Genomic DNA, 24944 nt, shown 5'->3' on the forward strand with positions numbered 1-24944 from the left:
AAAGCACAATTGAAGTAAAAACATCACATAAATATGTTTGCCAGAAAGAGAATATTTTTTTTATTTTTAAAAATCACTCCACAGAGAGCAAAACAGGCACTCAAATATCACAAAGATTTTATTGTACAAAGACACAACAGTATGACTACAAAAATACAGGATCAGTGTATGCTGGTAGCTTTGTTTTTCCTGAGTCATGGATCATGTGACACAGTTTACAAGTGTTTTAGGTCCACAGTACATGTTTAAAAAAAAAAGGACACCCCTCCTCCCTGAGGTACTTTCCATACTGGTGTTTGTTGCTGTTTTGGGTGCAAATACGCATTTTTAAATTTAGTACTGTAAACTGCTACATCACAAAGAACAGCACAAACATGAATTCCCTTTTTGATGGAGCCTGAAGACAAACAGCATGTGTGGTGCCTACATTATCTGTTGTGAGAGATGCCTGATCATTGGTGTATTAAACCCTGATGTAAACAAAATCGTTACCTGGTCATCATGCTGTTATGTCACCTGCCTCGCAAAATACATTGGAAAGTATTTGTCTGGTTTATAAACATACAACTGACTTTAAGACAGACTGGCCTGACAAGGCTACCGGGAAATGTCAAGTTCTATTGTCTTCTTGGCTTGTTAAGGAAAAAGAAAATCAGCTACAGAACAAGAGAACATTTGTGATTTGTGTGGTACCACTGTAGTTTTAACTGGATTAAAAATGACAAAAGGTAATGAAAATTAGCAAACACAGAATGTGGTCCATGATAATTCTTCAGTTTAAAAGCAATTGCATGAAAGTGCAAAATGTGTACTGATCATCAGTGGTTGAACAAAATAACAGGAACACCTCACAACATAATGTAATCCAATCCAATAACGTAAATTACAGTCAACACCTCTCTGGCACAATTAACAAACATTATACACTATTGTCTTTACAAAGACAGTATTTCATTTTTGGGGGCCAATTCTGGTTATTTAGGAAATTTTAAAAAATGGTAAATATTGGTCTGTTTATTTAAATATGTAGTGTGCATTAACTGTTTAACTGGAGTCCTAAACCACCCAGATCCTGCGTTTCCTCTCATGATCAATTTAGTCAGTAGATGGCTTAAACAATAGTTTATATATTTAACGCTCATTAAATACATGGAATTTTCTGTGTGAAATGGCCCCGCTGCACATTTCCCTTTAAGGGTAATGGCTGACTTAATAAGTAAAGTAACTTTTATGATGTTGCTGAGGTGACTTTTGTTTGTCTTTGGAAAATCTTTTAATGTTCTTGCTATACTACAAATGCTTTGTACCATATTTCATATATCAGTCAATTCATACATATAGATGTAATGAGCTGATACTGACCCTCCACTACACTGGCCTAACTTTGAATTATTGCTGGGCTGTTGTATTGAATTGCATTATAACTTCTGTGCTTACATTCATACATGAAACAGAGTGATTGTGAGAAATCAGGTTGAGGCAGCTAACAGATAAGATAACATGTTAACATGCAGATGGATAGTTATCAGAGTTCCCCTATACCTTTTACTAATTCCAGTCAACTTTCACTGTCCTGATTCTCTGTCATGCAAAAATGCCCAACCGTTAATAAAAAAAAGACTATAAAACATAATTAAGGTATTGCTTGGCCAAGAAATCTGGTTTCTCCAGAAGAAACTTACCATGACAAATGAAAACAGGGTTTCGGATTACATTAAGTTTCAGAGAGAAACTGCCTGAAGCCAGAAATAGTCACATTTCCACAACTGCATGTGAATACAGGTTGTCCCTGTTATTTTATAACCACAGACTTTCTGCAAACATTAAGGCTGCCAATTAGCTGATTGTTCAGTGCACATGTAAATTTCTGTTCATGAGCAACAAACTTTTTTTCAAAATCTCCCTTGAACAGCACCAGTTTCCCAAGTATTAATATAAAACCAGCTCATTCAATGACTGAGGTCTGAAACGGTTACTTTTTTTGTCGGAAGTATAGTTTTTTGGTCAGCATTGAAGCAAAGCAAGGTACTTGCTTCTTCCCAATTGCACTCGGGTCCTTACAGTTCCCAACGCTCCTCATTGACACTTTCCTATTGACCAGCGTGAGCAATTCTGTGAATTCAAGGGAATTCCCATACTTTTGAAGCAGCTCACACAGATCCTGGATGTACCAGGAGCCATTGAGGGTCTCCCGGTGGGAATAGTAGCCTTAAGAAACGACACAGGACAGGACAGTTAATATGGATGTGGAGTGTGCAGCAAAAAGGACAATCACAGAGATTAAAATATCTGGAATAAAATAGTTTAAACATCCCGGCTGGCTCACCTTCAGCCACAGAGTAGCACATGATGAAATCAGCTCCGGCAGGGAGGGTGTGGATGGCGCTGGCATCCACCACCACCTCATTCGTCTTCAACTCACTGTCCACAGCATCACAGGCAGCTGTCACTGGGTCATCATGCTTGTCTCCGCGGCATGCCTTGTGATGGACATGTCGACAACTACATTTTTAAGAACTTTGGATTTCCAAGTAAAGCATTTGACAGGGTTTGAATTTTTTGCACATACCTGTAATACAAAGATCTTTGGTTTTCCTACAAGGCTCTTGCACTTGTCTCCTTTGAACAGAGACGTGATGTCCGGGATGCTGATCTTGCCATCGTAGGTGAAAACGTGGTCATTCTCACCGTGGCTCAGGAAGATGAGCAAAAAGCAGTCCGCATCTGAATGGTCGGCTTCTGCGGCTGGTGGGATATCAGATATTGTTGAATGAGTCAGATTGGACTATACTACAGCATATCATTTGTTGGATCTGGCACAGTTATCTTTGCATATGCAGGACAAAGAAAATATGCAAGAATTTAAACTGTAGTAACGATTCTGTAGTGCTGCTTCCTAAACATACATTTAGTGATTTGAGTGTTGTAGGTGATCATGAATGTGCTTACCTTCACTGATTTTCTCCCAGACTTCCACCTGTTTGTAGTTTTCATAAACCCTCACATCAAAGTTTAGCTCCCTCAGCCTAAAAGAGAGGTGAAATGAGTTGAGCGTGTAATAAAACACAAATAGAGGAGGATTGAAGCACTGGAAATTCTTAGAAAGGGTTACCAGTCATCGCACAAGTTCTTGAGCTGAGTACATTTATTCCAAATCAAGTGTTGCTCCTAAAGCACCTGAATGGGAGGTGATACCTTTTCTCCAAGTTGTAGCGGTCAGCATTGGTCCCATGCCTGTCGCTCATCCCCAGGCGCCAGAAGAAGCGCTCCTGATTAAAGATGAGAGCAAGACCTCTACGTTTGTTGTTCATCTTGTACTCCTCTGCAGGATCCAAAGATAAATGGCTGCTTTACGGTGAAAAAAAAAGAGCACAGAAACACAGAAGAGAATATTAGCAGGAAGCGAGAATTTCAAACTGATAACCACACAAACAGCACGAAAGCTTACCCTATGAAGGCATCAGTCTCTGTTAGGTTCTCACTGCATTCTACTGGAAAAAAAAACACATGCATGAACATGAATAACCCATGCAACCTGTAGAATATAATTACTAAATGATAGTAATTGACAAGTGACTTCACAGGTTTTTTAAAGATCACAAACACTGCCGAAAGGACATAGAAGGATTGAGCTTTTCAGGCTTTTGCTTCTTTGTTAAGCAGTACAACTACAGGTGCATGAGTGGCTCCAACACTGCTGGTAAGAGGTCAAGCAGCCATTGTCCCCTAAGCTTAGAGTCCTCGTGGCCTTCAATAGCTGGTTGACAGCTGGAGAAAGATGGCAAAGGTTGCTAAAAGAACAGAGGCCAAAAGTGACACCTCCATGCCCCACCCTACAGATATGTAGGTTAGACTCTGGGTAGGTCAGGGCTTGTCGGCTTGGAGGGTTTTATCTGACTTTTTAAAACTGTTACTCAGTGTGCAAATATATCGTGTGGTGATTTTTTTTGTTTATATACTCAGTTGACAACAGCCCTGTAACAACTTTATGGAGGTTGGAAGGTTCAATTTTTGTTGAAACTGTCTTAGAGAGGTGTTGATTTCACTGTATGGTCATTTTGGAGGCTGTATGTAGTCTATTCTTTTACGTTGGATGGATAAAATGATGGAGACACCTCTCAATAAATTACCATAAAGTTCAATCAACATCTTAAAAAAACAGTTCAAACAAAAATGGAATGGATCTTCATGTAGGTAGGATTTCTTGCAGGGTTGCTATATTAGACTGCATTTGTTTTAACTAGTTGCATCTAATAAACTGAATACCTCAGTTTTTACTCAACCTGAAAGCACTGTTATACAGTTCAAAGCTGATAAGTTTCTAAATGACAAAGGATGAGAGGAAATATATCCTGTCTGCATGATACACAGTAACAGTCAAAGCCATTTGAGTTGATGATTAATGTGACCCTGTCTGAGGAACTGACTTCACTGCCATAAAACATAACGTTACAGCTTCATCATTGTTTCACTTTTGCTCTGATGTTAGCTCATATTTTTGCTCCCATTTTCATAAACAACGTTTATAATATTAAACAAGCTTCTTTAAAAAATAGTATTCAACTTAATGTAAAGCACTTACCTGCCCTGTCTGTGGCTGTCATGGTGCGTTTAGCAACACTTTCTGTGAAGGTAAAAGGAAGAGCACTTGAGTCCTGACATTGAAAATAGTTTTAAAAACATTACAAAGCTGCCTCACATCTTATTCTAACTCGGTGACTGACTGAAGAGACAGAAAAGTTCAAGAAAAGGCGTGACAGCTTTCAAATCAGACCATAGTAAACAATAGTAAACATCTCTTTTTTTCATTTAAAATACCATGACTTACAAGTCTGCTTTAAATGAAAACAAACATGTAAACTTGTTACCTGCACAGCTGTCTTCTGCCGTGTTAGACATGTCTACAGGTTGTCTTTACTTCGACCAACACCTCTGAAAAATGAATCTGCTTTGTCAAACCAACAGATATGTCAGGATCTAGCTACGCCCCCTCCTCAATGTCATTGGTTAAATCGTACAACAGGAGCACACGATTGGCTATCCCGTCTGACAATCAAAAGTCAACAATCTGGACTTCCGTGTTTGCCATATTGCAACAGCGGTACGTAAAAACATCGACGTATTCTGATAATTTAAGTCATGAGCAATAAAAGCAAAATACAGCCGAAGAAAAGGCGCATTAGACGTCGGTTTTAGAGGCCTTTTCTTGTGCCGTTAACTTCAAAACACATAATAGAGAAATATGTTTCATGTTTTAGATGAGGGATAACTTAAAGTCCAGTCACAGCTCACTCTGAGGGCTTCTGTGTTAGCACCACTCACAAAAAATACAGTTTGTTCAAAAATGTCTGATGACGACACCAAACGCACAGGTGTACCAATAAATCCATGTTTATTTTTAATGACATTTCAATACAGATTTTCTCCACATTCTTATCACATTTGTATCACTTGAGTATACCAATACATTTTTTTAAATTAAGGATTTACAAAACCAAGACCTGCATCAGGTGCAGTAGAAACAGACAGTATTTACTTGCTTATTGATTTTTCACATATATAGACACAGGGTAGTAATTTTTGGCTTTACTGTTCAAAATTTCCCAATTATTTCCTGGAAAGACTGTAATTTGCTGCTAATTAAGGGAAAATAAAGGCAAAGGTCCTTTTGTTAGTTGTGATGAGTTAGTGGAGTTTCTCTGATTCTCAGGGGAACTTCCTTGGAAGGGAAACTCCATTTCAGCCTAACGTATTTTTATTTGTATTAGTAATTGTAGTGTTGGAAATGCCATGCTTTCTCTTTCAGCTGACTTGTAGTACAAGTACAAGTACAAAGTTCTTCACAAGGAAACGTTCAGGAAAATGATTAGGAATTTACACTCATAAATCAAAGCATCACAGACTGGATCCTGTCCATGTATGCAAAAGCTGAACACCCTGTTTCCTCTCCTCCACAAACACATCAAAAAATATTAACAAATTCACACATTCACTTTGTCTAACAGATGGATACAGTTCAAAATGTCAATAAATGCGAGATGAGCAGCACAGATCAGTGTCAAACAAGCTCTATTCCTGAGAAAATCTACAAGACTGAACCAAGGAGTTTATTGCTGGCGTCCGTTTGTCAGTTGTGCTTTTAAATTAGTGCAGTCCACAAGTTGGCTTCCTGTGGTGGTGGGTGTCACAGTTCCCTCTTAAGTTCATACTGACACACACAGGAGTCTCGCTGGCTGTCCAGGTATGGCTTACATCCCAAGTGCATGACAGCGTCGAAGAGCAGAGTCACCGCTGACTCACATGCTGACAAGTGGAAAGAAAAGGGAAAAACATGAGCAAACATCTGGCAAGGGAAAGCTGAGTTGGTTTAAAAACAAGTACCTGCAAGGATTTGTTTTTATCATCTTCCTTAAAGTGAATCTAAAATGTTTTGTGTGCAATCACAAACATAGTGTACAGTTTTGATAGGCAGGTTTAATAATGCACTTAAAACTTCAAATTTGCACTTAAATACAAATATCTAAGCGTTTCCAAAACCTTAATCATGATCAGACTTAAACAGATCTTCTAATCCCTTTTATGAACAAGATTTTTTTTGAGTCTGTAATTTAAAATAATTTATCAATCTGATCAAGATACCACAGACTACAAATTCAGATTTGCAGTTTTTAAAATAAAGGTCTATTGCACCCTCTGCTGGATATATCAGCTCTTACACTCATTCAGCTGCCTGCATGAACACACAGGAAACGTCACATATTACCCTTGACCCATGGCAAAAATGTATTATTTCATTTTAGAAGATATAAGTCTAATTTCTTTTTTTTTTACAAAGGCCTATGACTGAAACATAGCGTCGTTCATAAATTTTGCTAATTAGATTAGGATTATAAACTACTTTACATGAGTGTAAATGTATTACATATTATTTGTAAGTACCCAATTAAATCTTGTTCTGATACTGGTAAATTACTGCATATAAATAATGCTATTATCCAAAGTGCTTTAAAATATGCGTCTATTTCACCCACACACACAAACACACACACATACACCCTAAGGGCAGGCACTGGCATAACCCCCCGAGGGAAAACTGAGGATTAGTATCTTGCTCAAGGACACTTCGACATGTCAGACAGGAGAAGTCAGGGATCAAACTGCCAACCCTGCCATTAATGACTAACCCACTCTGACCCCTGAGCCACACTGAAATACACTCAATACAGACCTAAAGTGTACATGTCATGTTTCTGGTTGTCTATATAAATAATTTTAAGCAAATGAGCTGCTGGTGGACTTTTTTTCTCAGCAGACATTTTAACTTGTCATAGTAGGAAAAGCACGGGTGTCGCTAAGAACATTAAGGGTGTTTTATTGACGTTTCCCAGGCTACGTTCACATTACAGGCATTAATGCTCAAGATTTTTTAGTCAGACCTGTTCTTTTTGTGTTTTGGTTCACGTTCATGTTTGTAAGTGATGTGTTTGAGGTCCTCAACTGCCACACATGCACAGATTTAACAGAAATGTGAGTCGCATGCATAAAAGAAAATCTGATATGAAAAAAAATCCGATTTTTTTTGTTCACACTTCTGTGAAAAAATCTGATCTGAGTAATTTGGAGGCAAAATATTTGGTGGATTTGGGCCAGCATGTAATGTGAACGTAACCCCAGTAAGTCATGACAGTGTGAATGTTGAACCGCATGCACAATACCAGGACCCTGAAACTGAGGCAGCTAAATGTATGTCAGCCATGATTAATTTCATTATTTACGCCTGTGCTTTTGCTACAATGATGTGTTAAAATGTATTTTGTGAAAAATACTATAATACTAATACTAATACCTATTATACTGGGGACACAAAAAAATTATTTAAACATGTTTTAAATTTTTTTAATATTCCAAATTAATCTTAGAATAAATATGATTTTGATCACAGGATGTAACCTCCGTCTCATTCTGCATCTAGCCTAAACCCTGCAGCTCAGTCTCTCACCTTGGACACTGTAGGCCAATCCCAGAGTCTTTTGCACATTCCTGCAGATGGTCTCGAGACAGTCCTGGAACTCCTCATCACAGTCGTGCTTCTCACGTCCACAAGTGTCATAGCAGCGGTCATGTTGGTTACAGCATTTGGTCATGGACGGGATGCCTATGTCAAACTGGAGACAACGGCTCGTTTACTCTTTGACTGTTTAGACTGACACTAGAATGATACTGCAGGTGCGAGACATTCATCTCTCCAAATGCAAAATATTTTATTAAGGTTCAGAGATAAGTTAGTTGTAAAATGTACATTTCAGACATGACAGAAGATAGTGTAAGCTGTGAGTGTTTTAGTCTCGGTAGGTTTCTTTTTTAACTTCTACTATAAACAAAACAACTCTTTCTTCTACCTCACATCGCTCAAATGTATGAATATATTAGAAATTTAAATGGTATTCATTTGTTTATTTGTTAATATTTTTACTAGATCCTAACTGATACTGGATATTTGTTTATAATAAAATTGATATTTGAGAGTTTAAAAAATATCCAATATTCATTTCTTAATGTATCAAACATAACCAAACATTTTTACTAAGAATTCCTTCAATTTACTTTTTGAAGAACTGTGACCAAGAGATGCTGTGAGTGAAATTTTACAGTTGAAAAAGTACACTGTTTCTAAATACCTAAAGTATACTTTTGGCTCTGACTGTTGAAATATACAGTACTGTACAAAAGTTTTAGGCACTAATGATGTTTTGATACAACCCTAAACACACAGCCAGAATCATACAGAACCCTTTTCAGTGACAAGAAGAAGAAGGAGTCCCGTAACAGATAGTATGGCCCCCACAGAGCCCCAGTCTCAACATCATGGAGTCAGTCTGGGATTACATGACGAGAACTGAGATAAGATGCTTATAACAACCTACCTGCTAAGTACCTTGAAAAACTTGTATGCAGGTGTACTGAGGAGAAGTGCTGGTGCTTTAAAGAGAAACCATGGTCACACCAAATACTGATTTTATTTAGGTTTCTTCTGCTTACCGAACTTTGTATAAAGTTAATTGATAAATAAAAAAATATTAATGGCATTAGTTTAGAAAGCATTGTCACTTTACTTTTAGTGCCTAAAATTTCTGCACAGTACTGTATGCTGATACAGATATATCTGAACCTAATATCTACCAATAATATCAGCAGATGCATTGGTTTAACTCTATACTCTAACATGACGTATAGTGTGTATTATGAACACATATTGTAATTTGCAGTAATAAAAACAATACAAACTGTCACGTTAAAATATGAGGACATTATACACTGTACAGGAGCGGCTTAGTTTGGCATGATGTGTACATGGTGACCCACTTTGTGTACCATATACACAACCTCCAACCTCTGGAGCTCTGTCAGACTACCTGAAATCCAAACAGTGGGGAGCCACACCCATTGGGTGGCGGCTGCTTGTACCCGGGACGAGGCACCGGCTTGTAACCTGTGAAAGAGGAGCAAAGGTGAGGATGTTTACTGTTCTGCCACCGTCAGTTATCTCTAACCACAACAGTACAGACGTTTTAATAGCTTACTGTGCTACTCCAGGGGAGATAATGCGTATCTTCTTTCTCCCAACTGTTACATAAACTACACATTTCATTTGGACTTGGTGTAGCAGGGGAAAGGACAAGTGTGAATAATAAGATGATGTTTAGGTGTGTCAGAGAAAGGTGTTTAAAGAGGAGGAAGAAGAAAGAAAACTCACCATCACTACACTTATAATGACACAGCCCGTCATCGCCCCCAAACAAGTCCAGCGCTGCATTAAGATACGTGTCGATTTTGTGTATTCCGTTACGAATAGTTTTCAGAGTCAACCTCCAGTCTGGAGTCTCTGGTTCTTGTTTGTAAGCAGACACATGTGGGAGACATCCACAGGTGTACAAAGCCAAGAGGAAAACACAGATGTGGCTGCTACAGTGCATAGTCCACCTGACGACGGAGCCAGACACCAGCGTCTCCTGGCGCATTTGTATAACTGAGGCTGAATTATTTGCATAAACGTCGTCTTGATGGCATTTCAAGAGTCACGTCTTGTTTTCATTACACTGTTAAGACGACCGAGAAGGTACTGTCTGCTTACTTGCCCATGAATGTATTAAGAGAGCTCCCGTCGCAGTTGAAGGATTTCGTTTCCGGGTTTGTCGCAGTCACGTGACTCCTGATAAACCAATGAAGATGATGTCACACGTTGCAACGCTAAAACGTAAATATTGAATTGTGTTTTCAGTAGTGTGGTCATATCATTTAATTGTGTACATTCTTGTTGTTTTTCTGTCATTTAGAGAGAAATTAAATTAAAATTTATATTCTTCAAAAATTTGTTCCCCCCAAATTATTTCTGAGGTCAAATTCAAGATATAGTATCTTTAACAGAATAATTGAGAATACATGTTGGAAATTTTGATGTCAGCACTGTAAAAAAAAACAACACACACACACAGCAATGTATTTTTACAGCTATGAAGATTTGGGTTTTATTGAAGGTCATCGTTCCACAGGTCACCTACATACTTGGTCACATTTCCAGGCTCCCCAGACCATCAACAGTACCAAAATATATTTGTTAAATCTTTCTATTCTCAGTCAGATTATATGCATGCAGATGAAGTCAAAATGAATCAATCTCCTTCAGAACAAAAACTGCAGTTAGACATTTCCATTCATTTAAATGATTATAAAAAAGTTTCATAGTATCTCTCCCTGTGTCTGATTCAACAGCTGTAGTTACTATTTTCAATCTACAGATTAAGATCTTACATTAAAAAACATATGATCATTTTATAAACATGATTTGTTATGGATTAAACTAAGTGGCAAAATATACAGTTGTTATAATACTTCCACCCAGACCTGCTGCAACATTCAAATGCTTACACGTTAAGACACCAGTAATTATAAAGCAATAATATAAACATAACATTATGAAAGGAGCCATTCTACATAATGTGCCTTAAGTACTTTTAGTTTTTATATTTTTAGTACATTTAGTCTAGCTGATAATACCTTTGTACTTTTACTTAAACTAAGGTTTTGAATGCAGGACGTGTACATGTACTGGAGTATATACTGTGGTGATTCTGCTTTTACTTTAGTAGAGGATCTGAGTACTTCTTCCACCAATGGTTGATTAGTAGTAGTTGATGGAGTGCTCATCAATGTGGGCCACACAGTTCTTTTTTTTTTTTTTACTCTAGATTGGTGGGTTGTGGCCATGACCCCAACTCAAGACAAAAATATTCAGTGTCTCCATGCGGTTTCCTGTTTTTGTAAATACACAGGCACAGATGAGGTTCGCTTTTTAAAATGATGATGCCCAGATGCATGACTCACAAAGTAGGATTAAAAAGCTAGCCAGAGAAAATAATTATGCTTTATCACAGTAAACACTTCTAATCTGGTCAGAACATTGGCTATGAACATGGTTCAAAGATAATTATATCTACTGCAGGTATACAGTATGTCTGATATTGCTGCATATTTTTCCATTTTTTTAAAAACAAGTTCATGTTGGTTAGTGATTTCAAGATTTGTCTTTTTACAACATTCAACATCTGGGTGAGTTTACCAACATTACAAGAAACAGATTTAATAGGCATGCAGTGAGTTAGTGTATTTGTCTCGGGTTTGAAATATCTTTGAGATTTCTGCCATTGAGCTGAATGTTAATTTGTTTGTCGCTCCCCCAGCACTAACAAATCACATTGAACAGGAACCTCACTGTCAGCAGTTTTCATACAAACTACTTTGTACCAAAGAAATATTTCCCATTTCCCAAACATTTCAAAACTTGGCCAAATAAAACCAAAACTATCTGCATGGCTACATACCACTAGATGTAAGTGGGAAAATATGTTTGCCTTTTTGGTAATTTGGGTGAACCAACCCTTTAATGTCTGAATCAGAGAAACAAATGTATCCAGTTTATGGTAATAATTTGACTTTATTTAAATGATTAGGCGAGCATTGAAGAAAATCATTGTTTCTTCTATAGTTACTTAAATAACTGCATAAACTTCAAACATTCAAAAATGAAAATGTACAACTCTTTATGTATAACCGTTTGAATGTCCTTCCACGTTTAGTCCCAACCAACTTCACATTTCAGAGTGGACAACATAAAATGTTCCCTAGTAGCAAAATCACAGGTAACTCTTCATGATCCATTGATCTTCATCCACACTTGGAGGTGAGTAGGAAAGCTTTTATTTCCTTATTTTCTTTCTGTGTTCTTCAAGAAAATGGATTTGGAGAGAGGACAGCACCTCTAGATGAACCTATAAAGTCTCCCATCTGATATTTATGTCAAGCAGATGATGCCGAAGGCTGTTTGTTGATCTTAAAGACAGCGATTTGGATTGTGCGGAATGCCTTTCAGGTTGTCACTTCTCGAAGCAAATGGCTTTACAATCAAGTGTCCTTGTCCTTCTCGTTTCCACAGGAAAACACAAGAAAAGCAGAGTAAAAAAAAAAAAAGAAAAAAGAAAAAGTCTGGGGCTTTCTACAATGTGTGTAGATTGGTCCATTAAGATGCAACAAGGTGATTGAAGTGAGAAAGGAGAGAAGTTGGCGGGGTGGGGGTGGGTGGGGGGGATATGAGGAGAGGGACATTTTAAAACTTCAACAATAGAGCTAAATTATTTCAGTAAGTTTTTTGCTCCTAGTGTAAAGACTCTCTCTTTAAAAAAACAACATACACATCTATTCATATACATTTATATGATCTAAAAGCATCCAACTCATCCGCCTCTGAATAGGTTATTTAGTCTGTCCAGCTCCTTGCAGTTATCCATGGTCATGAGATCTGCTTTCTTGCGCATTCGGTCGTCTCTGTATACCTTAGCAGCATACAGCAGATCTGTTTCTGGATGAGACAAGCAGAAAAACAATGTGACTGATGAAGGGAGAAGGTATACACATTATTTATGATTCACTGGAGTCAAATATCAAGGCAAACAAACCTTGAGAAATTAAATAAAAATATGAACTGTTCATGATAATGAGCACTACTGAAAAGATAAAATGTGAAGATGTCTGTTGAACACGTTTACTCACTGGTCTGTCTCTCCTTCCAACAGTTATTTCTGACATTAGATACATAGTCGTCCTCCACATTTTTCTCAATCTGCTGCAGCGCTGAGCCCTTATACTCCGACTTGAAATCTCTTGTGACATAGTAGTCGACGCGCAGGTTTTCTGTCTGCCGTTTTATGGTCTGACCCGTGGACCTGGGAGGGATCGAGAAGGCACAAACTGTTGTGAAAATACTGATAACTTCAGTCATCTCCAACAAATTATTGAAACCTGAAGGTAACTTCAAAGATTAGATAAAGATGGGAAAACAACACCCCAAGTAAGACACCACTAAATATTTGACAAGTGTGTGTGTGTGTGTGTGTGTGTGTGTGTCTGTGTGCACTTACGGTCTAGAGTAGAGGCTGTAGGGTGGAGGGGAAACCATCATCTGGCTCAGTATTGACACTAAAATCAGGACCACAATGGGCATCAGCTGGATAAACATTGAGAAACCACCCTGGAGACAAACACAGTACAATGAATACTTTAGTTTCAACAACACACACACAATACTGTTCAGTCATATCATGTGGTTTCTGTTGCTGCATAACCTTAAATGCAATACAATTATACAATTTTTTGAAAATAAAAAAAAGTACAAAATCTGAACCATCTACATACATCTCCCCTTTCTTCTGTTCTCTCTTGTCGGTAATCAGTCTGATGGCTGTAACTCGCCCTGCCGTTGGTGAAGGTGTGTGCGCTCGCTGTAGAGAGAAATATTATGACTGAGGTCAGACACAATGTTATGGAATACGTCACAAAGTACAATTGGATCACTGCTCAAGACTATACATGTATGTTCATCGTGCTCTACCATACAATCTAACTTGATGTGTAATTTAAGGGCTGGTGCGAACAAAAGATGCACCAGTCATTCTAAGAAAATATCTATTGGTCTGATTTTGAACATAGAAATGTTCAACACCAAGAAAATTTGCTATTTTGCTAACATAACTCGACAAAGAGGTGCAAGTGTTTTTTGTCACAAATTAAACTCTTAGTGCATTTAAAGAGAAAGTTTCTACCACCCAATGTCTCTTTAGTCCATGTATACTCAAAAGGCAGAATCTGGTCCAGATCTGGACCGAACAACAATTTAATCTGGACCGAGAACAAAATTTATCCACAACCTGAACCGGACTGCTTTTGAGTGACACACCACTATCACGTCACCTCAGCTGTCATCACTCAGCTGCCCACTAGTCACCAGAGTTAGTAAGGTTGATGTAGAATGTAGGAGCTCCAGTTGATAAAAATAAAATGGTTTGTTCAAAACTAGCCGATGCTAAAAAAGAAAGTTTGACAGTGAAAAACACACATTTAAAATGCATGACTGGACTGAAATACAATGCGTATTTCTCAGTTGATTTTGCCTGAAGGAAGTACAAGACCATTGTGCTAGATTTATAATGAAAACAGTGGCCATTAGGAAGAGTGGGAATGCAACACGCCACAACGACACTGAACATGCCTGTTTTGAACAAAACTACTCCAGAAACACAGAGGTAAGAACCCCAGAACTGAGCCAGTTGAACCAGAGTCCAGCAGGGTAATTGTGAAATCAAACATTTTCAGCCATAAATGCAGTGAAGAACTCACTACTGAACACGAGTGCCTCTGCCTGGCCGTTGCACCTTTTTATGCTTAAGTTTAAGGTCTTGGTTACACAACAAAGATGACACATCTCTCATTAATACAGAAATGCTGTTTTTGCACTGAAATCTTATGTAATGCACCCTTACTGGAACTTTGTTAAGACATTTGTTAAGTGTATTTTAGTACCCCTGCTTTAGTCTGTTAAATATAATGCCATTCTTTAAAAATAAAAAAAAGTACATTTTATTTGCAAATGTATTGTTTATGCCTGAGGCTTTGATTGATCCCATGAAAGTCAACGTGCATAAGGATAACATATTAGTCTACTACATGTAATCTGCAGAAAATAAATTAAATCGCTAATAAATGAATTAACTCCTTCAAACAAACAGGACAATTAAAAGTGATACTAATAAATAACTCTGAACACAAGTGCTCACTTACAGGAGGGGAAGCCGCCTCCAAAGAACATGTTAAAGAGGTCCTCGGGAGTGATGTCGGCCTCGAAGCCCCTGTGGAAGTCAAAGCCTCCTCCGTGTGTGTGACCCGGGCTGCTCGGCTCCTCCCCTCCTGTCAGGTCATACTGCCGTCTTTTGTCCGCATTGCTCAGCACTGCATATGCATTACCGATCTCTGGAGGAAGACAGAGTCGAGATGTGAAAGAGAGAAGGAGAAGTTGCAGAGAAACCACTTTCTAGATATTAAAATACAAAGCTGAGATATTCAGAGTTGGCAGGTAGGTTTACTTTTAAAGGCCTCTGTTGCTCCAGGTGCGTGGTTTTTATCCGGATGGAACTTAAGCGCTAGTTTTCTGTAGGCTTTCTTGAGCTCATCCTCATTGGCTTCTTTGTTGACACCAAGCACTTCATAGTAGTCCTTACACCGCTTTATTCTAAAAGAGAGGCAGACAAAGTGAGTGGATTGCGAGTGTGGATTATATTTTAGAAGCAGGTGACAAAGTCTCTACATCATGACTGCAGTCTTCTTCCTTAGAGTTTGCCTTCAATGTTCAGTGTCTCTTTCCCTGTCACCAACAGATGCATGCATAGACTGTCATTAAAAAGTGACATGTTGATATTCAAGCACGTCACCCAGAAAAAAATAGCTTCATAGCTTTACCAAGCTTCTGATGCCACAGCAGGTGTCTTTACATCCCTGGTGGTTTGCCTAATTTGGTCTAGCAAAGCCTCTCGACATGTTTACTGTACATCCATCCTACTAATGCTTGTAATATGACCCAATGAGATTGTTACGCATAGTGGACACTGTATATTTCATTTTTTTTAATTCAATTTGACACTACACAGAATAAAAATGAAAGCTCCTTATACCATGCCAGTATGTTTTTAAAGAAATGACAACAATCTCTATGAAAGATCAAAAGGAGATTAAACCAGTGTGTTTATTAATTGCACACAGAGCGTGAATGTCTGCAGAGGATTACACACGGGTCTGTTCCACCTGTTCCAACCTTAAACCAGTCATTACTGCTGGGCTGAATTGCTCAAGTAATTTTGTGATATAACCATAGTTTAAAAAAAAAAAAAAATCACATAATAGCAAATTCATGAAAAATCACACAGTATAATCAAACTGATGTTCAATTAAATTGACGTTATATATTGCATGAAATGAAAATATCACATGTGTAAAACAACAACAAAAAAAATCAAGTAACACATTGTTAGTTTTTAATTAAAGCTACTTTGGAGTCATATTTTGCTTTTAAAACTATAACATTATAATGTATGAAGGGAGTAGGGCTACTGATAAGGTCAAAATTGAGACATGAATGTAAACAAAGTACACAACAAGCCTTACTTTTTCCTCAGAAGACATGATGCAATTTTAACACACTGAAGCTTCCCTCAAAGGATTTAGTATCAAGACACCAGGGGAGAGGGTGGATGCCTACGTTGAATTGTAATACACAGGCTGGATTGCGAAACAACCAGTACAGCAGCATGCTTCACCTCTACATGAACTCTAGTTACCATCTGCATATTTTTTATGATCTGATTGGATGGTATATGCTGTAGGTAAAAGGAAAAGACTGCCTTTTTTTCTCTGTAGTCTCTTTCTCTGTTGTGGTTTAAAATTAGCACATGTGCTGGTTTCCTGGTTTCTAGCTCACACTGCTAAATGTCACCGTTGTCGCCGTTACGGGTAAGACACCAAGCTCAAGAGGTTCCTATAGTAATAGCTGTGTGTGTGCACAACACTGTCGAGACTACAAAGGTGTGACATGTGTGACAGAAACAGTGCTGCTGTCATGTGACAAATTGTAGGAAAGCACCGAAACGTTCAACTGAAGAGGAACAGATTACATTACTGACCAGTGGTAAAAGCAACACAGTGAATACAATGAAGACTGAGTACAGTGCAGCTCTCACCTTTGCACACCTTCAACCTGCTCTTTGGTGAAACCTTTCGAAGAGTCGGCTTCTCCAGACTCTCGGCTTTCCCTTTCTGTCTGGGCGCCGGAGCTTTCCGAGCTGTCTGCTGGTCTCCTACGATATGCACCATTACCCGCTGAGCTCCCATTCTTCGTTAATGCATCCAACAAACCTGAAAAAGAGAGGAGAAAGTCATAAGCTAAAGATAAATTAAATGACAAATTATCGCACGGAGCTCCGGTTACACCACGATATAACGTTTTAAAAACAAGATTTTACTAGCTGATAACTGCAAGAACTGACAGCTGGAGAGTTATAGACGAATTGCGAAGAGGATTTCTGCTGTTTTTGTGGATGCCGGCAGCGTTTCGTCCCGTGGACGTTCACAGACGAGGAAATTTCCTCCAGCAGGTCAGTGCTGCTGTTAGCTGCTGTCAACCGGCATATATTTGAAAATAAGTGCAAGCAGGCTGCACAATTTCACAGACTCAAGGGTGGGGGCTGGGGGATGTGGGCGTTAAAATTCTACCATTTATATACATTTCATGACAGAGAACTCCCAAACGGTAGACTCTACGTCAGCATTAGTCAATGTGCAGTACCTCTTTAAGTGAAAACTGTCATTATACACGAAAAAGCTTTAACGTTAGGGTGAAAAGGCTTGAAGAGCAAACAAACGGTCAATGATTACCTAAAGTAAATCTGCCGCAAACTATTCTGAAATACACATTAGTGTCTTCATCAGGGCAGCAATTGCTTACAGGTGCAAACTGACAGCAGAAAATCAGACAATATGGTGTTTAAGCATCCAACAATTTTTAATGCAAGGCGTTTAATGAACACACATGTTGCTGGATTTTAAGATCATGATTCAGTTCCATTTCTAATACACCGCCATAAATTTTATAATATATTTATACTGCACAGCTTTACAAAGCGCTAACACCCACAAAGTTTAAAAGATCACAGATTTTCAAGTAGTCTAAAACAGAATCGCAGTGTTTTAACAAACAAGGGCCAGCTGGAACAGTGTCAAATACTTGAAATAGACCTCGATTTAAAGCTTAGTGCATTAAAGACAAAAAAAAGGCTAAACATGAGCCAGGAGAGCGCCCAACAAAATCGATTTTTTTCTGTTTATCTGGCATGTGTGCAGAGCCAAATTAAGAACAAGTAAGTGCTTTTTACATCTGGCTTCAATCATCAGACAGAGAAACCTGAGAGTCCACAGTAGAAGACATGACTTGTAAGTAGATCTAATCAAGAAGCAAGCAGAGTCTTGCTAAAACTCAACATTGTGGCCCAGTTCCTGGTGAAAGTACTGGGGCACAGAGATCGCATTGGCATCATCATTTTCAGTGGGCCAGTCTGCACACAACACACTAAAGCCAGAAGCAAAAGCATCTCTTTAGGCCTTTGTCGTCTTTCCCCGAGTAGCACACATGACAAATTTGATATTTATTTTCTTTCAATTACTGACATGTTATGTGTTATCGAGACGAGATTGTGTAGCAAATCATGCATCATCCCCATGTAAAGCAACGCAATATGATTGTACAGCAGGGTCCTGCCAGTGAATACCAATGAAGTGAGATCAGTGGATTAACAACTTAACTCTGGATAAAAACCTAGCATAGTAGTGTCATGATGGCAGCTCACTTACAATCAGGGTAATTCAACATGGTGACCTACTGTGCGCTACACAGCCAAGGTCAAAGAACGATATCAACACTTAGGAAAAGCCGAATGTCCCACCAACTAACTTGAGGGCTTTATAATGTGAATTCTAAAAGAGTGTAAACCAACACGATTTGTTTTCAGGCCCAGTTTGTCTTCCGTGAACATTTAAAATATCACAGATAAAATAAATGTTGTAGCACGTCTAGTTGCAAACTCCCAACCAGCGGTTAGATAGTTGACCGTTACAAAGTTGTCAATGATCAATAAAATTACTGTTGCATATTAACTACACCACAATTCTTTGACAGTAACTTGTATAATCTAGATTACTGCATTATCCCATCACTGCAGCCATAAGGAATGATGATTGTATAAATACAAAATATGCCCATATACCTTTATGACAGGTAGCAATGACTTTTAATTCATAAAAAACAACACATGAAATGTGCTTAATGTGTTGCTGGAATGTATTTTTGTTTCTATTTGCAGTTTCCCGACGGTAGTCTTAAATTCAACTTCAAGGTTAAAATCTGTGTAGAAAATATGGTCAGTGATGAAAAAAAAAAACATACTCTAAGTTACTACAGCAACAGAAGCAGCTTTGGCAGCCAGATGCTTTTAACTGTTATAATGTTCTGTATTGTTTATCAATGCATTATCAATCATAACAGTTCGTTCACATGAAACAGAAGCACACAACTAGTCCTTCTTACACAACTATAATCCCTCTTTTCCAATGCGCTCTAGGCTGCTTAACATGTTGATAAAGTCAGCAGTGTATCGTATACACTTTAAGTATTTCTATGGCTCTGCTTTGCAGCTCTTCTCATGCTGAATAGTACATTGTTGAAGCTGCAACAAGCTAATTTGCCCACAGTGATCCATAGTTAAGTCTTATATCAAATAAAATCCCTTTGATGTTATATTTTCATATATTAAGACATTGGAAACTTGTTACAATTTTCCCTCTTTAACGTGAACACATTCACAGTTGAATGGAAACTCGTGGGTTCACTGATGCCAGATAAGTCAAAGACAGTTCGACAAATATGGTCTTGCTCTGTGATACGAGCACAACCCACATATGGCTACTGTGCACTAAGCTTCCATGAGGAATGCTGGTATGCAAGTTTGACCTGCCTGGTCTTGGTAACCCCTTGACTGCAACATCAGGGAATATAACAAACTCCTTGGTCACTCAATGCAAGACTTATACACATGCAAATCCTCTCTGTGCTAGTTGCCAGCAACTTCCTGTGACCTTGTATATGCAGAAGGCCTGACAAAGCCCGACAGAGTTCTAGTCATACCAGGTACTAACAGACTGCACAACAACTTGTGTTAATGTTTTCCTGTTATTGTTTTCACTGCTTCCTTGCTTGCTGACTAAAGGTTCAAATTTCAGTCCGAGGAGTGTGTTTTTTTGCTATATCAGTGAATTCTTAAATATTAAAAAGTGTGTCAGAACTTCTGGTTGGGAGACATGAGCATATTGCTCTGAGAATTCTTTGTTTCATCCCCCGGGACATTTTTGAATAATTAAAATGCATATAAAGTAAGTTTTACTTGTGTAAATTAAGAAGTCACATCATTCCTTTGTGTTTTCTCTATATGGAATGAACTTGCGATCTGGAAAAGTTGCTCTGAAGTTTAATAAAAGGACACCAATGCGGCAATGCCACACCAGGGACAGGCACAGATACATCCAATTACCAAGACAAAGGCAAAGGTGCAAAATTTGATTATCACAATGAAAACTCAGTAGTTTTTTACTCTCGTGTCAGCAGCAAACCCAATGATTAAGATAATAAGAACGATAAAGATATGAACAGCTACAAGCAAACCGTTTATGCTTTCTCTTTTGTGTACTGCCTTTTTATACTACATATTTGTGTTGTTTTGCACAGTCTTGTGATGCTTGTCACTTCACATTTAATTTCATTGGACATCCTACAGTCCAGTGTGCATGTGCCTATTAAAAAAAACATTTTAAGTTACGTTAGGATTTGCACCAAAAAAAAAAAAAAAAAACAGTTATGTAGAATTTGCTTATTTTCACTGAAAACTGGTTGTCATACGTGTGCTCTTCTTGCATGCCATTCTGTTTTTCAAGGTGCAAACTCATCCAACCATAACCTCCTGTGGGCTGCTTGGGTGATTAGTGTTCTTTATACTGTACACACTAACGCCAAAATACATAATCATGCAGAAAAGGGACACAGAAATCTTGCTAGCTTCCATTTCAACCAATGAGTTAAAATTTTAACAACTGCAGCTGTCAACTACATGCAAGTTAAAGGACTGGTTATATATTAAGTGTCTTAAAACAACAGTCAGGTGCCCAAATGAAAACTGAAAGAGAACGTGGTAATCATTCTTCCTGTTCATACTGGCTATTAAAATATCCACTTTACATGTGCTTTCAATGTAAGTGATGGGGGCCAAAATCCACAGTGTGTCCACACAGTCTCTTTATGAATTTAAAAGTTGATCTGAAGCTTATATGAGGCTTCAGCAGTGTTAGTCATATAAAGTGGATATCTGCCATATTTACAGTCTTTTTAGCATCAAATTCCCTCTTTGTGTTTCCCTGTTGAGCTGCGGTGGAAGAACAGTAACAAAAAGAGGAACTTTGACACTAAAAAGACTGTAAAATTGAAAGATATCCACTTGATTTGACTAAATTGGACAGCTGAAGCTTCATATTAGCGTCAGATAAACTTCTGAATACATTTTTGTACAGGAGGCTTGTAGATTTTGTCCCCCATCACTTATATTGTTTGTGCGTTATGAAGCAATCTTTTAATGGCCAGTATGAACAAGAGGAATGATTATGTCAAGAAAAACCTATTTCAAAGTTCATTTAGGCACTTGACTGTTGTTTTAAGACAGACTTGAAAAACGATTAACCCCTATCTCTGCTCATACACCAGGAATATAATACAGAGCCTTTTAGCACTACTATCCACTACACTTCTGTCAATCCTGTCCTTACTTAACACCTGTTTACTGTAATCTCACAGACAGTTGTGGCTCCAGGATTAGCCTATACTTCAGGTAAATCATTCAATTAAAGGATTGGCAGTAAGGCTGTTTGGCCTGGACAGCATGTACACCTCGCCCTACATCTCTCTCCGGGCTTCACTCTGCCTGCTCTGCCCTCACAGACATCTCTACAAATCCACGGCCTTTTTACACAACATATGTCTTGAAGTTGAAGTAAAATTACAGCTTACAAAAAAGACGCTTCAAGGGTCACCTAGCTTGTCTCTGAGACGTTAAAATGAGCGACGTTACTGAATGAAGGATGGTTTGAGTGGACTGACGTTTAAAAGATGTGGTTAGCTAGCCTTGGTTGTTGGTATTCAGGAGCATTACAGTGCTTCGCTGATAGCTATTAAAAGTTACAGGCTAACACTTAGTCACTTAATTCACCATTTATAACCTCAATATACTAAGAAAGAAAGTCCACGACATTCAGGAGCGAAGCGCAAGTTATGTTAGCTAACATGACGCTAGGCCTAGCTACAACTTAGCTTACTCGGATGTTTCTCTTACTAGGATTTACTTGCTTCATACCACTATTTCTTGACCCAGTTGTCATACAAATATTTGTAATCTATGTACAATAATCAACAGGTGACACACAATGAGATTAAACAGCGAGTAATGTTAAGAAACGTTAACTACTGGTTATTCCGCGGTATTACTCCTCCGCTAGGTTAGCTAGCTCTGGTCGGCTAAACAGCTGTTACCTCTGGCTCTGTCAGTTGGGAATAGCTTCTCCGCTTTGTTGAGAAACTTCAACGCTTTCTCTTTATCTCCGGCTTCGAGGGCTTTCGTCGCTATATTTATACATTTTACTGCTTCGTCTCTATTCCCTTCCATCTTTCTTTCCTCTTCCTCCCCCGGCAGGGTCAGCTGATCACCCAACACACACACCACGTGGTCACCTTCACTGACAGCAGCAACGTCTAACAAGTTCTACGCTGTGATTTCAGATTTCTAAGAGCTTAATGACCTTTCAAAATTAAAAAATACTCCGAAGAGAAGGAGAAGGAGACAGGGCATATCTTACTGCCCAATATGTATCAACATGCGACAACCTGAGGGACAGTGAATGACATAGACACACACACACACAAATACATGCATAGGGTATACTGTATATATATAATTAATATATATCAATCTTAATGTTGTGTTAATGTTATTTTTCATTCATTGATTCTTGAGGCTTTGGCAATATTGTTGTTGTGACATTCCTGCCAACAAAGCAAAATTTGAATTTGAACTGTTGCAAAGCCTGGCTTGTTCCCTTTAGATTCTTCATCACAAACAAAAGTAGAGAAATACATCTGAAAATATTACATAACGTATATCCAACAATCATGTATATTTCAAGATTTTTAGATGTTGATAACAAATGTATTTTCTGCAAGACTGAACAGGAAAGTGTAACTCATCTGTTCTATTGTTGCCTCAGTGATAATAAAAATATTATCACATATTTTGAATGTAAAGATAACAATTTATGTACTACTGTTAACTTTTTTATTTTATGAGATGAATTTCATATCTATATAGCTACAAAAGAATTGTGTTTTTCATGCTTGACATGAAGGACATTAAGAGTGACTTGATATTGAACAATCTGATACTCCAGGTGAAATTTTTCATCCATGCATCTAAATGGAGGAAAATGAAACTTTGTTTCTGTTTCAGTGCTTTGAGACTAATAAAAAGAAATCGTCTCTCCTCAGAGTTTATGAAGAACTGAAACTATTTTATGACCTCTGGAGAAACTATGAAAGAGTACAGACTTATTATTATTATTAATTTGTTTTTAAAATGTATTTATTTTCTATTATTATTTATGTTATTATATTATATAATTTAAGTTATCTGTCTAGCTAATGTGCCTTGTATGTTAAGAGGTGGTTATTGTTGAAATGAAATGATTTTTATGCCTTGATGTTTGTAAATCATGTTTATGGTTTATTTGTGCAGTTTTATTATTAAATTCCCTGACTGTATGTTTTTCTTCTTGTTCTTACACATGCATAAAGTATACACTCACCAAGCACTTTATTAGGAACACTTGTGCAATCTAATGCAATCCAATACAACAGCTCTGCCATTGATTCTACTTTCTGCTAACATTTTGTCCACCCCTTTAACCACCGCAACCTCAATAATAAACACAAAGTAGAATTATCACTTTTCTGATGACGTCATCAAATATGTATGAGCTTTGTAAAAGTAGAATCAATGGCAGAGCTGTTGTATTGGATTGCACAGGTGTTCCTAATAAAGTGCTCGGTGAGTGTATATATGATAGTATTTTTGATTGTAAAGGAAAAATATTAAAGTAATTGACATTTATTAAAATATGTGTATGACTAAGACAGGTGAGTTTAGGTTAGGTTTATCTTTTTGCTGTAAATTAGGTTTGTGTGGCAGTTGACCCATAAAACTGACTTTATAGTTACAGGTGTTGCTGCGTGGGCCTGTTTGAAGAAGCATGTTTATTAGCTGGGTAGTTGTGCTGAGTAAACATTGTTCCCTCTAAAATCTGGAACATGGAGAGGAGTAAAAATATTTCCCCCAGGTTTTACTCTCAGCAAGGTTACTCAGAAAACTGCTTCTTGCAATGAACCCTCACATTTTTATCCCAGTTTTAACTAAGAGCACAGTTTCAGCCAGAGACAATACTAATCAGGGAATTTAGTAACAAGTCATCCATGGTACTGTTGCATGTGCCTTATACTTGCATATTCTCACTATCCGACACAGTGATGGATGCTAAGCAGGATGAAAATAACATTTCAGTCACCAGATACAGTACAGCAATATACAATTCCCCAGTGTGCTGAGGCAAATATTAGACTGCCAGTCTAGCTACTCCCACTTACTTGCAGTTTTCATTACATCCCTGCAATAATTTGCATATTTCTCCCTTTAAATAGTATAATCAAGGATGCATTTTGAATCAAGTCTTGTATACATTTGCTTGAACAACATTAATTCATCATTCAATACTGTATAAGTGTTTTGAAAAAGCTGTTGAATTTTGTATTTCAGTTAAGGTTATAAACTAGTACACAAATATCACCATTATATTAATAAAACACATGACAG

At 37.8% G+C, this 24944-nt stretch overlaps 3 protein-coding genes across 4 annotated transcripts; all 3 read right to left on the reverse strand.

Annotated features, from left to right (window-relative positions):
- Window positions 1-95: 95 nt before the first annotated feature.
- LOC122979554 (caspase-6-like) lies at window positions 96-4957 on the reverse strand. 2 transcript variants are annotated; one of them, XM_044347095.1, is made up of 8 exons: window positions 4869-4957; window positions 4583-4624; window positions 3449-3488; window positions 3196-3348; window positions 2950-3026; window positions 2570-2745; window positions 2327-2480; window positions 96-2208 (listed from the first exon to the last, which is right to left on the reverse strand). In XM_044347095.1, exons 1-8 carry the CDS (start codon window positions 4897-4899, stop codon window positions 1973-1975), a joined length of 909 nt encoding a protein of 302 aa, XP_044203030.1. In that variant the 5' UTR covers window positions 4900-4957; the 3' UTR covers window positions 96-1972. The 2 variants fall into 2 exon arrangements, with proteins under 2 accessions (XP_044203030.1, XP_044203029.1); XM_044347094.1 differs by having other exon boundaries at window positions 3449-3491.
- A 418-nt stretch (window positions 4958-5375) lies between these two features.
- Window positions 5376-10215, reverse strand: pla2g12a (phospholipase A2, group XIIA). Its single transcript, XM_044347097.1, has 4 exons — window positions 9755-10215; window positions 9414-9490; window positions 8000-8165; window positions 5376-6303 (listed from the first exon to the last, which is right to left on the reverse strand). Exons 1-4 carry the CDS (start codon window positions 10017-10019, stop codon window positions 6185-6187), a joined length of 627 nt encoding a protein of 208 aa, XP_044203032.1. The 5' UTR covers window positions 10020-10215; the 3' UTR covers window positions 5376-6184.
- A 1752-nt stretch (window positions 10216-11967) lies between these two features.
- On the reverse strand, window positions 11968-22775 carry dnajb14 (DnaJ heat shock protein family (Hsp40) member B14). Its single transcript, XM_044347096.1, has 8 exons — window positions 22559-22775; window positions 17118-17292; window positions 15471-15616; window positions 15169-15357; window positions 13747-13832; window positions 13473-13582; window positions 13105-13277; window positions 11968-12913 (listed from the first exon to the last, which is right to left on the reverse strand). The coding sequence occupies exons 1-8, from the start codon at window positions 22689-22691 to the stop codon at window positions 12789-12791; spliced, it is 1137 nt and encodes a 378-aa protein (XP_044203031.1). The 5' UTR covers window positions 22692-22775; the 3' UTR covers window positions 11968-12788.
- Between the last annotated feature and the right edge of the window lie 2169 nt (window positions 22776-24944).

The sequence above is a fragment of the Thunnus albacares genome, chromosome 3 (assembly GCF_914725855.1).
Source record: "Thunnus albacares chromosome 3, fThuAlb1.1, whole genome shotgun sequence".
Classification (NCBI taxonomy): domain Eukaryota; kingdom Metazoa; phylum Chordata; class Actinopteri; order Scombriformes; family Scombridae; genus Thunnus; species Thunnus albacares.

What these genes read in the sequence shown, in the direction of transcription:
- pla2g12a (XM_044347097.1), bottom strand. Translation starts at nt 10,019, where the DNA reads ATGCGCCAGGAGACGCTGGTGTCTGGCTCCGTCGTCAGGTGGACTATG. An exon ending in TCATTATAAGTGTAGTGATG is followed by an intron (nt 9,491 to 9,754) that starts GTGAGTTTTCTT and finishes CCTCTTTCACAG; the next exon opens with GTTACAAGCCGGTGCCTCGT. An exon ending in CCCCACTGTTTGGATTTCAG is followed by an intron (nt 8,166 to 9,413) that starts GTAGTCTGACAG and finishes CGTTGTCTCCAG; the next exon opens with TTTGACATAGGCATCCCGTC.
- LOC122979554 (XM_044347094.1), bottom strand. Translation starts at nt 4,899, where the DNA reads ATGTCTAACACGGCAGAAGACAGCTGTGCAG. An exon ending in CGCTACAACTTGGAGAAAAG is followed by an intron (nt 3,027 to 3,195) that starts GTATCACCTCCC and finishes CCTCTCTTTTAG; the next exon opens with GCTGAGGGAGCTAAACTTTG. An exon ending in CTGGGAGAAAATCAGTGAAG is followed by an intron (nt 2,746 to 2,949) that starts GTAAGCACATTC and finishes ATATCCCACCAG; the next exon opens with CCGCAGAAGCCGACCATTCA.
- dnajb14 (XM_044347096.1), bottom strand. Translation starts at nt 22,691, where the DNA reads ATGGAAGGGAATAGAGACGAAGCAGTAAAATGTATAAATATAGCGACG. An exon ending in CCCAACTGACAGAGCCAGAG is followed by an intron (nt 17,293 to 22,558) that starts GTAACAGCTGTT and finishes TCTCTTTTTCAG; the next exon opens with GTTTGTTGGATGCATTAACG. An exon ending in TTGGAAGGAGAGACAGACCA is followed by an intron (nt 12,914 to 13,104) that starts GTGAGTAAACGT and finishes TGTCTCATCCAG; the next exon opens with AAACAGATCTGCTGTATGCT.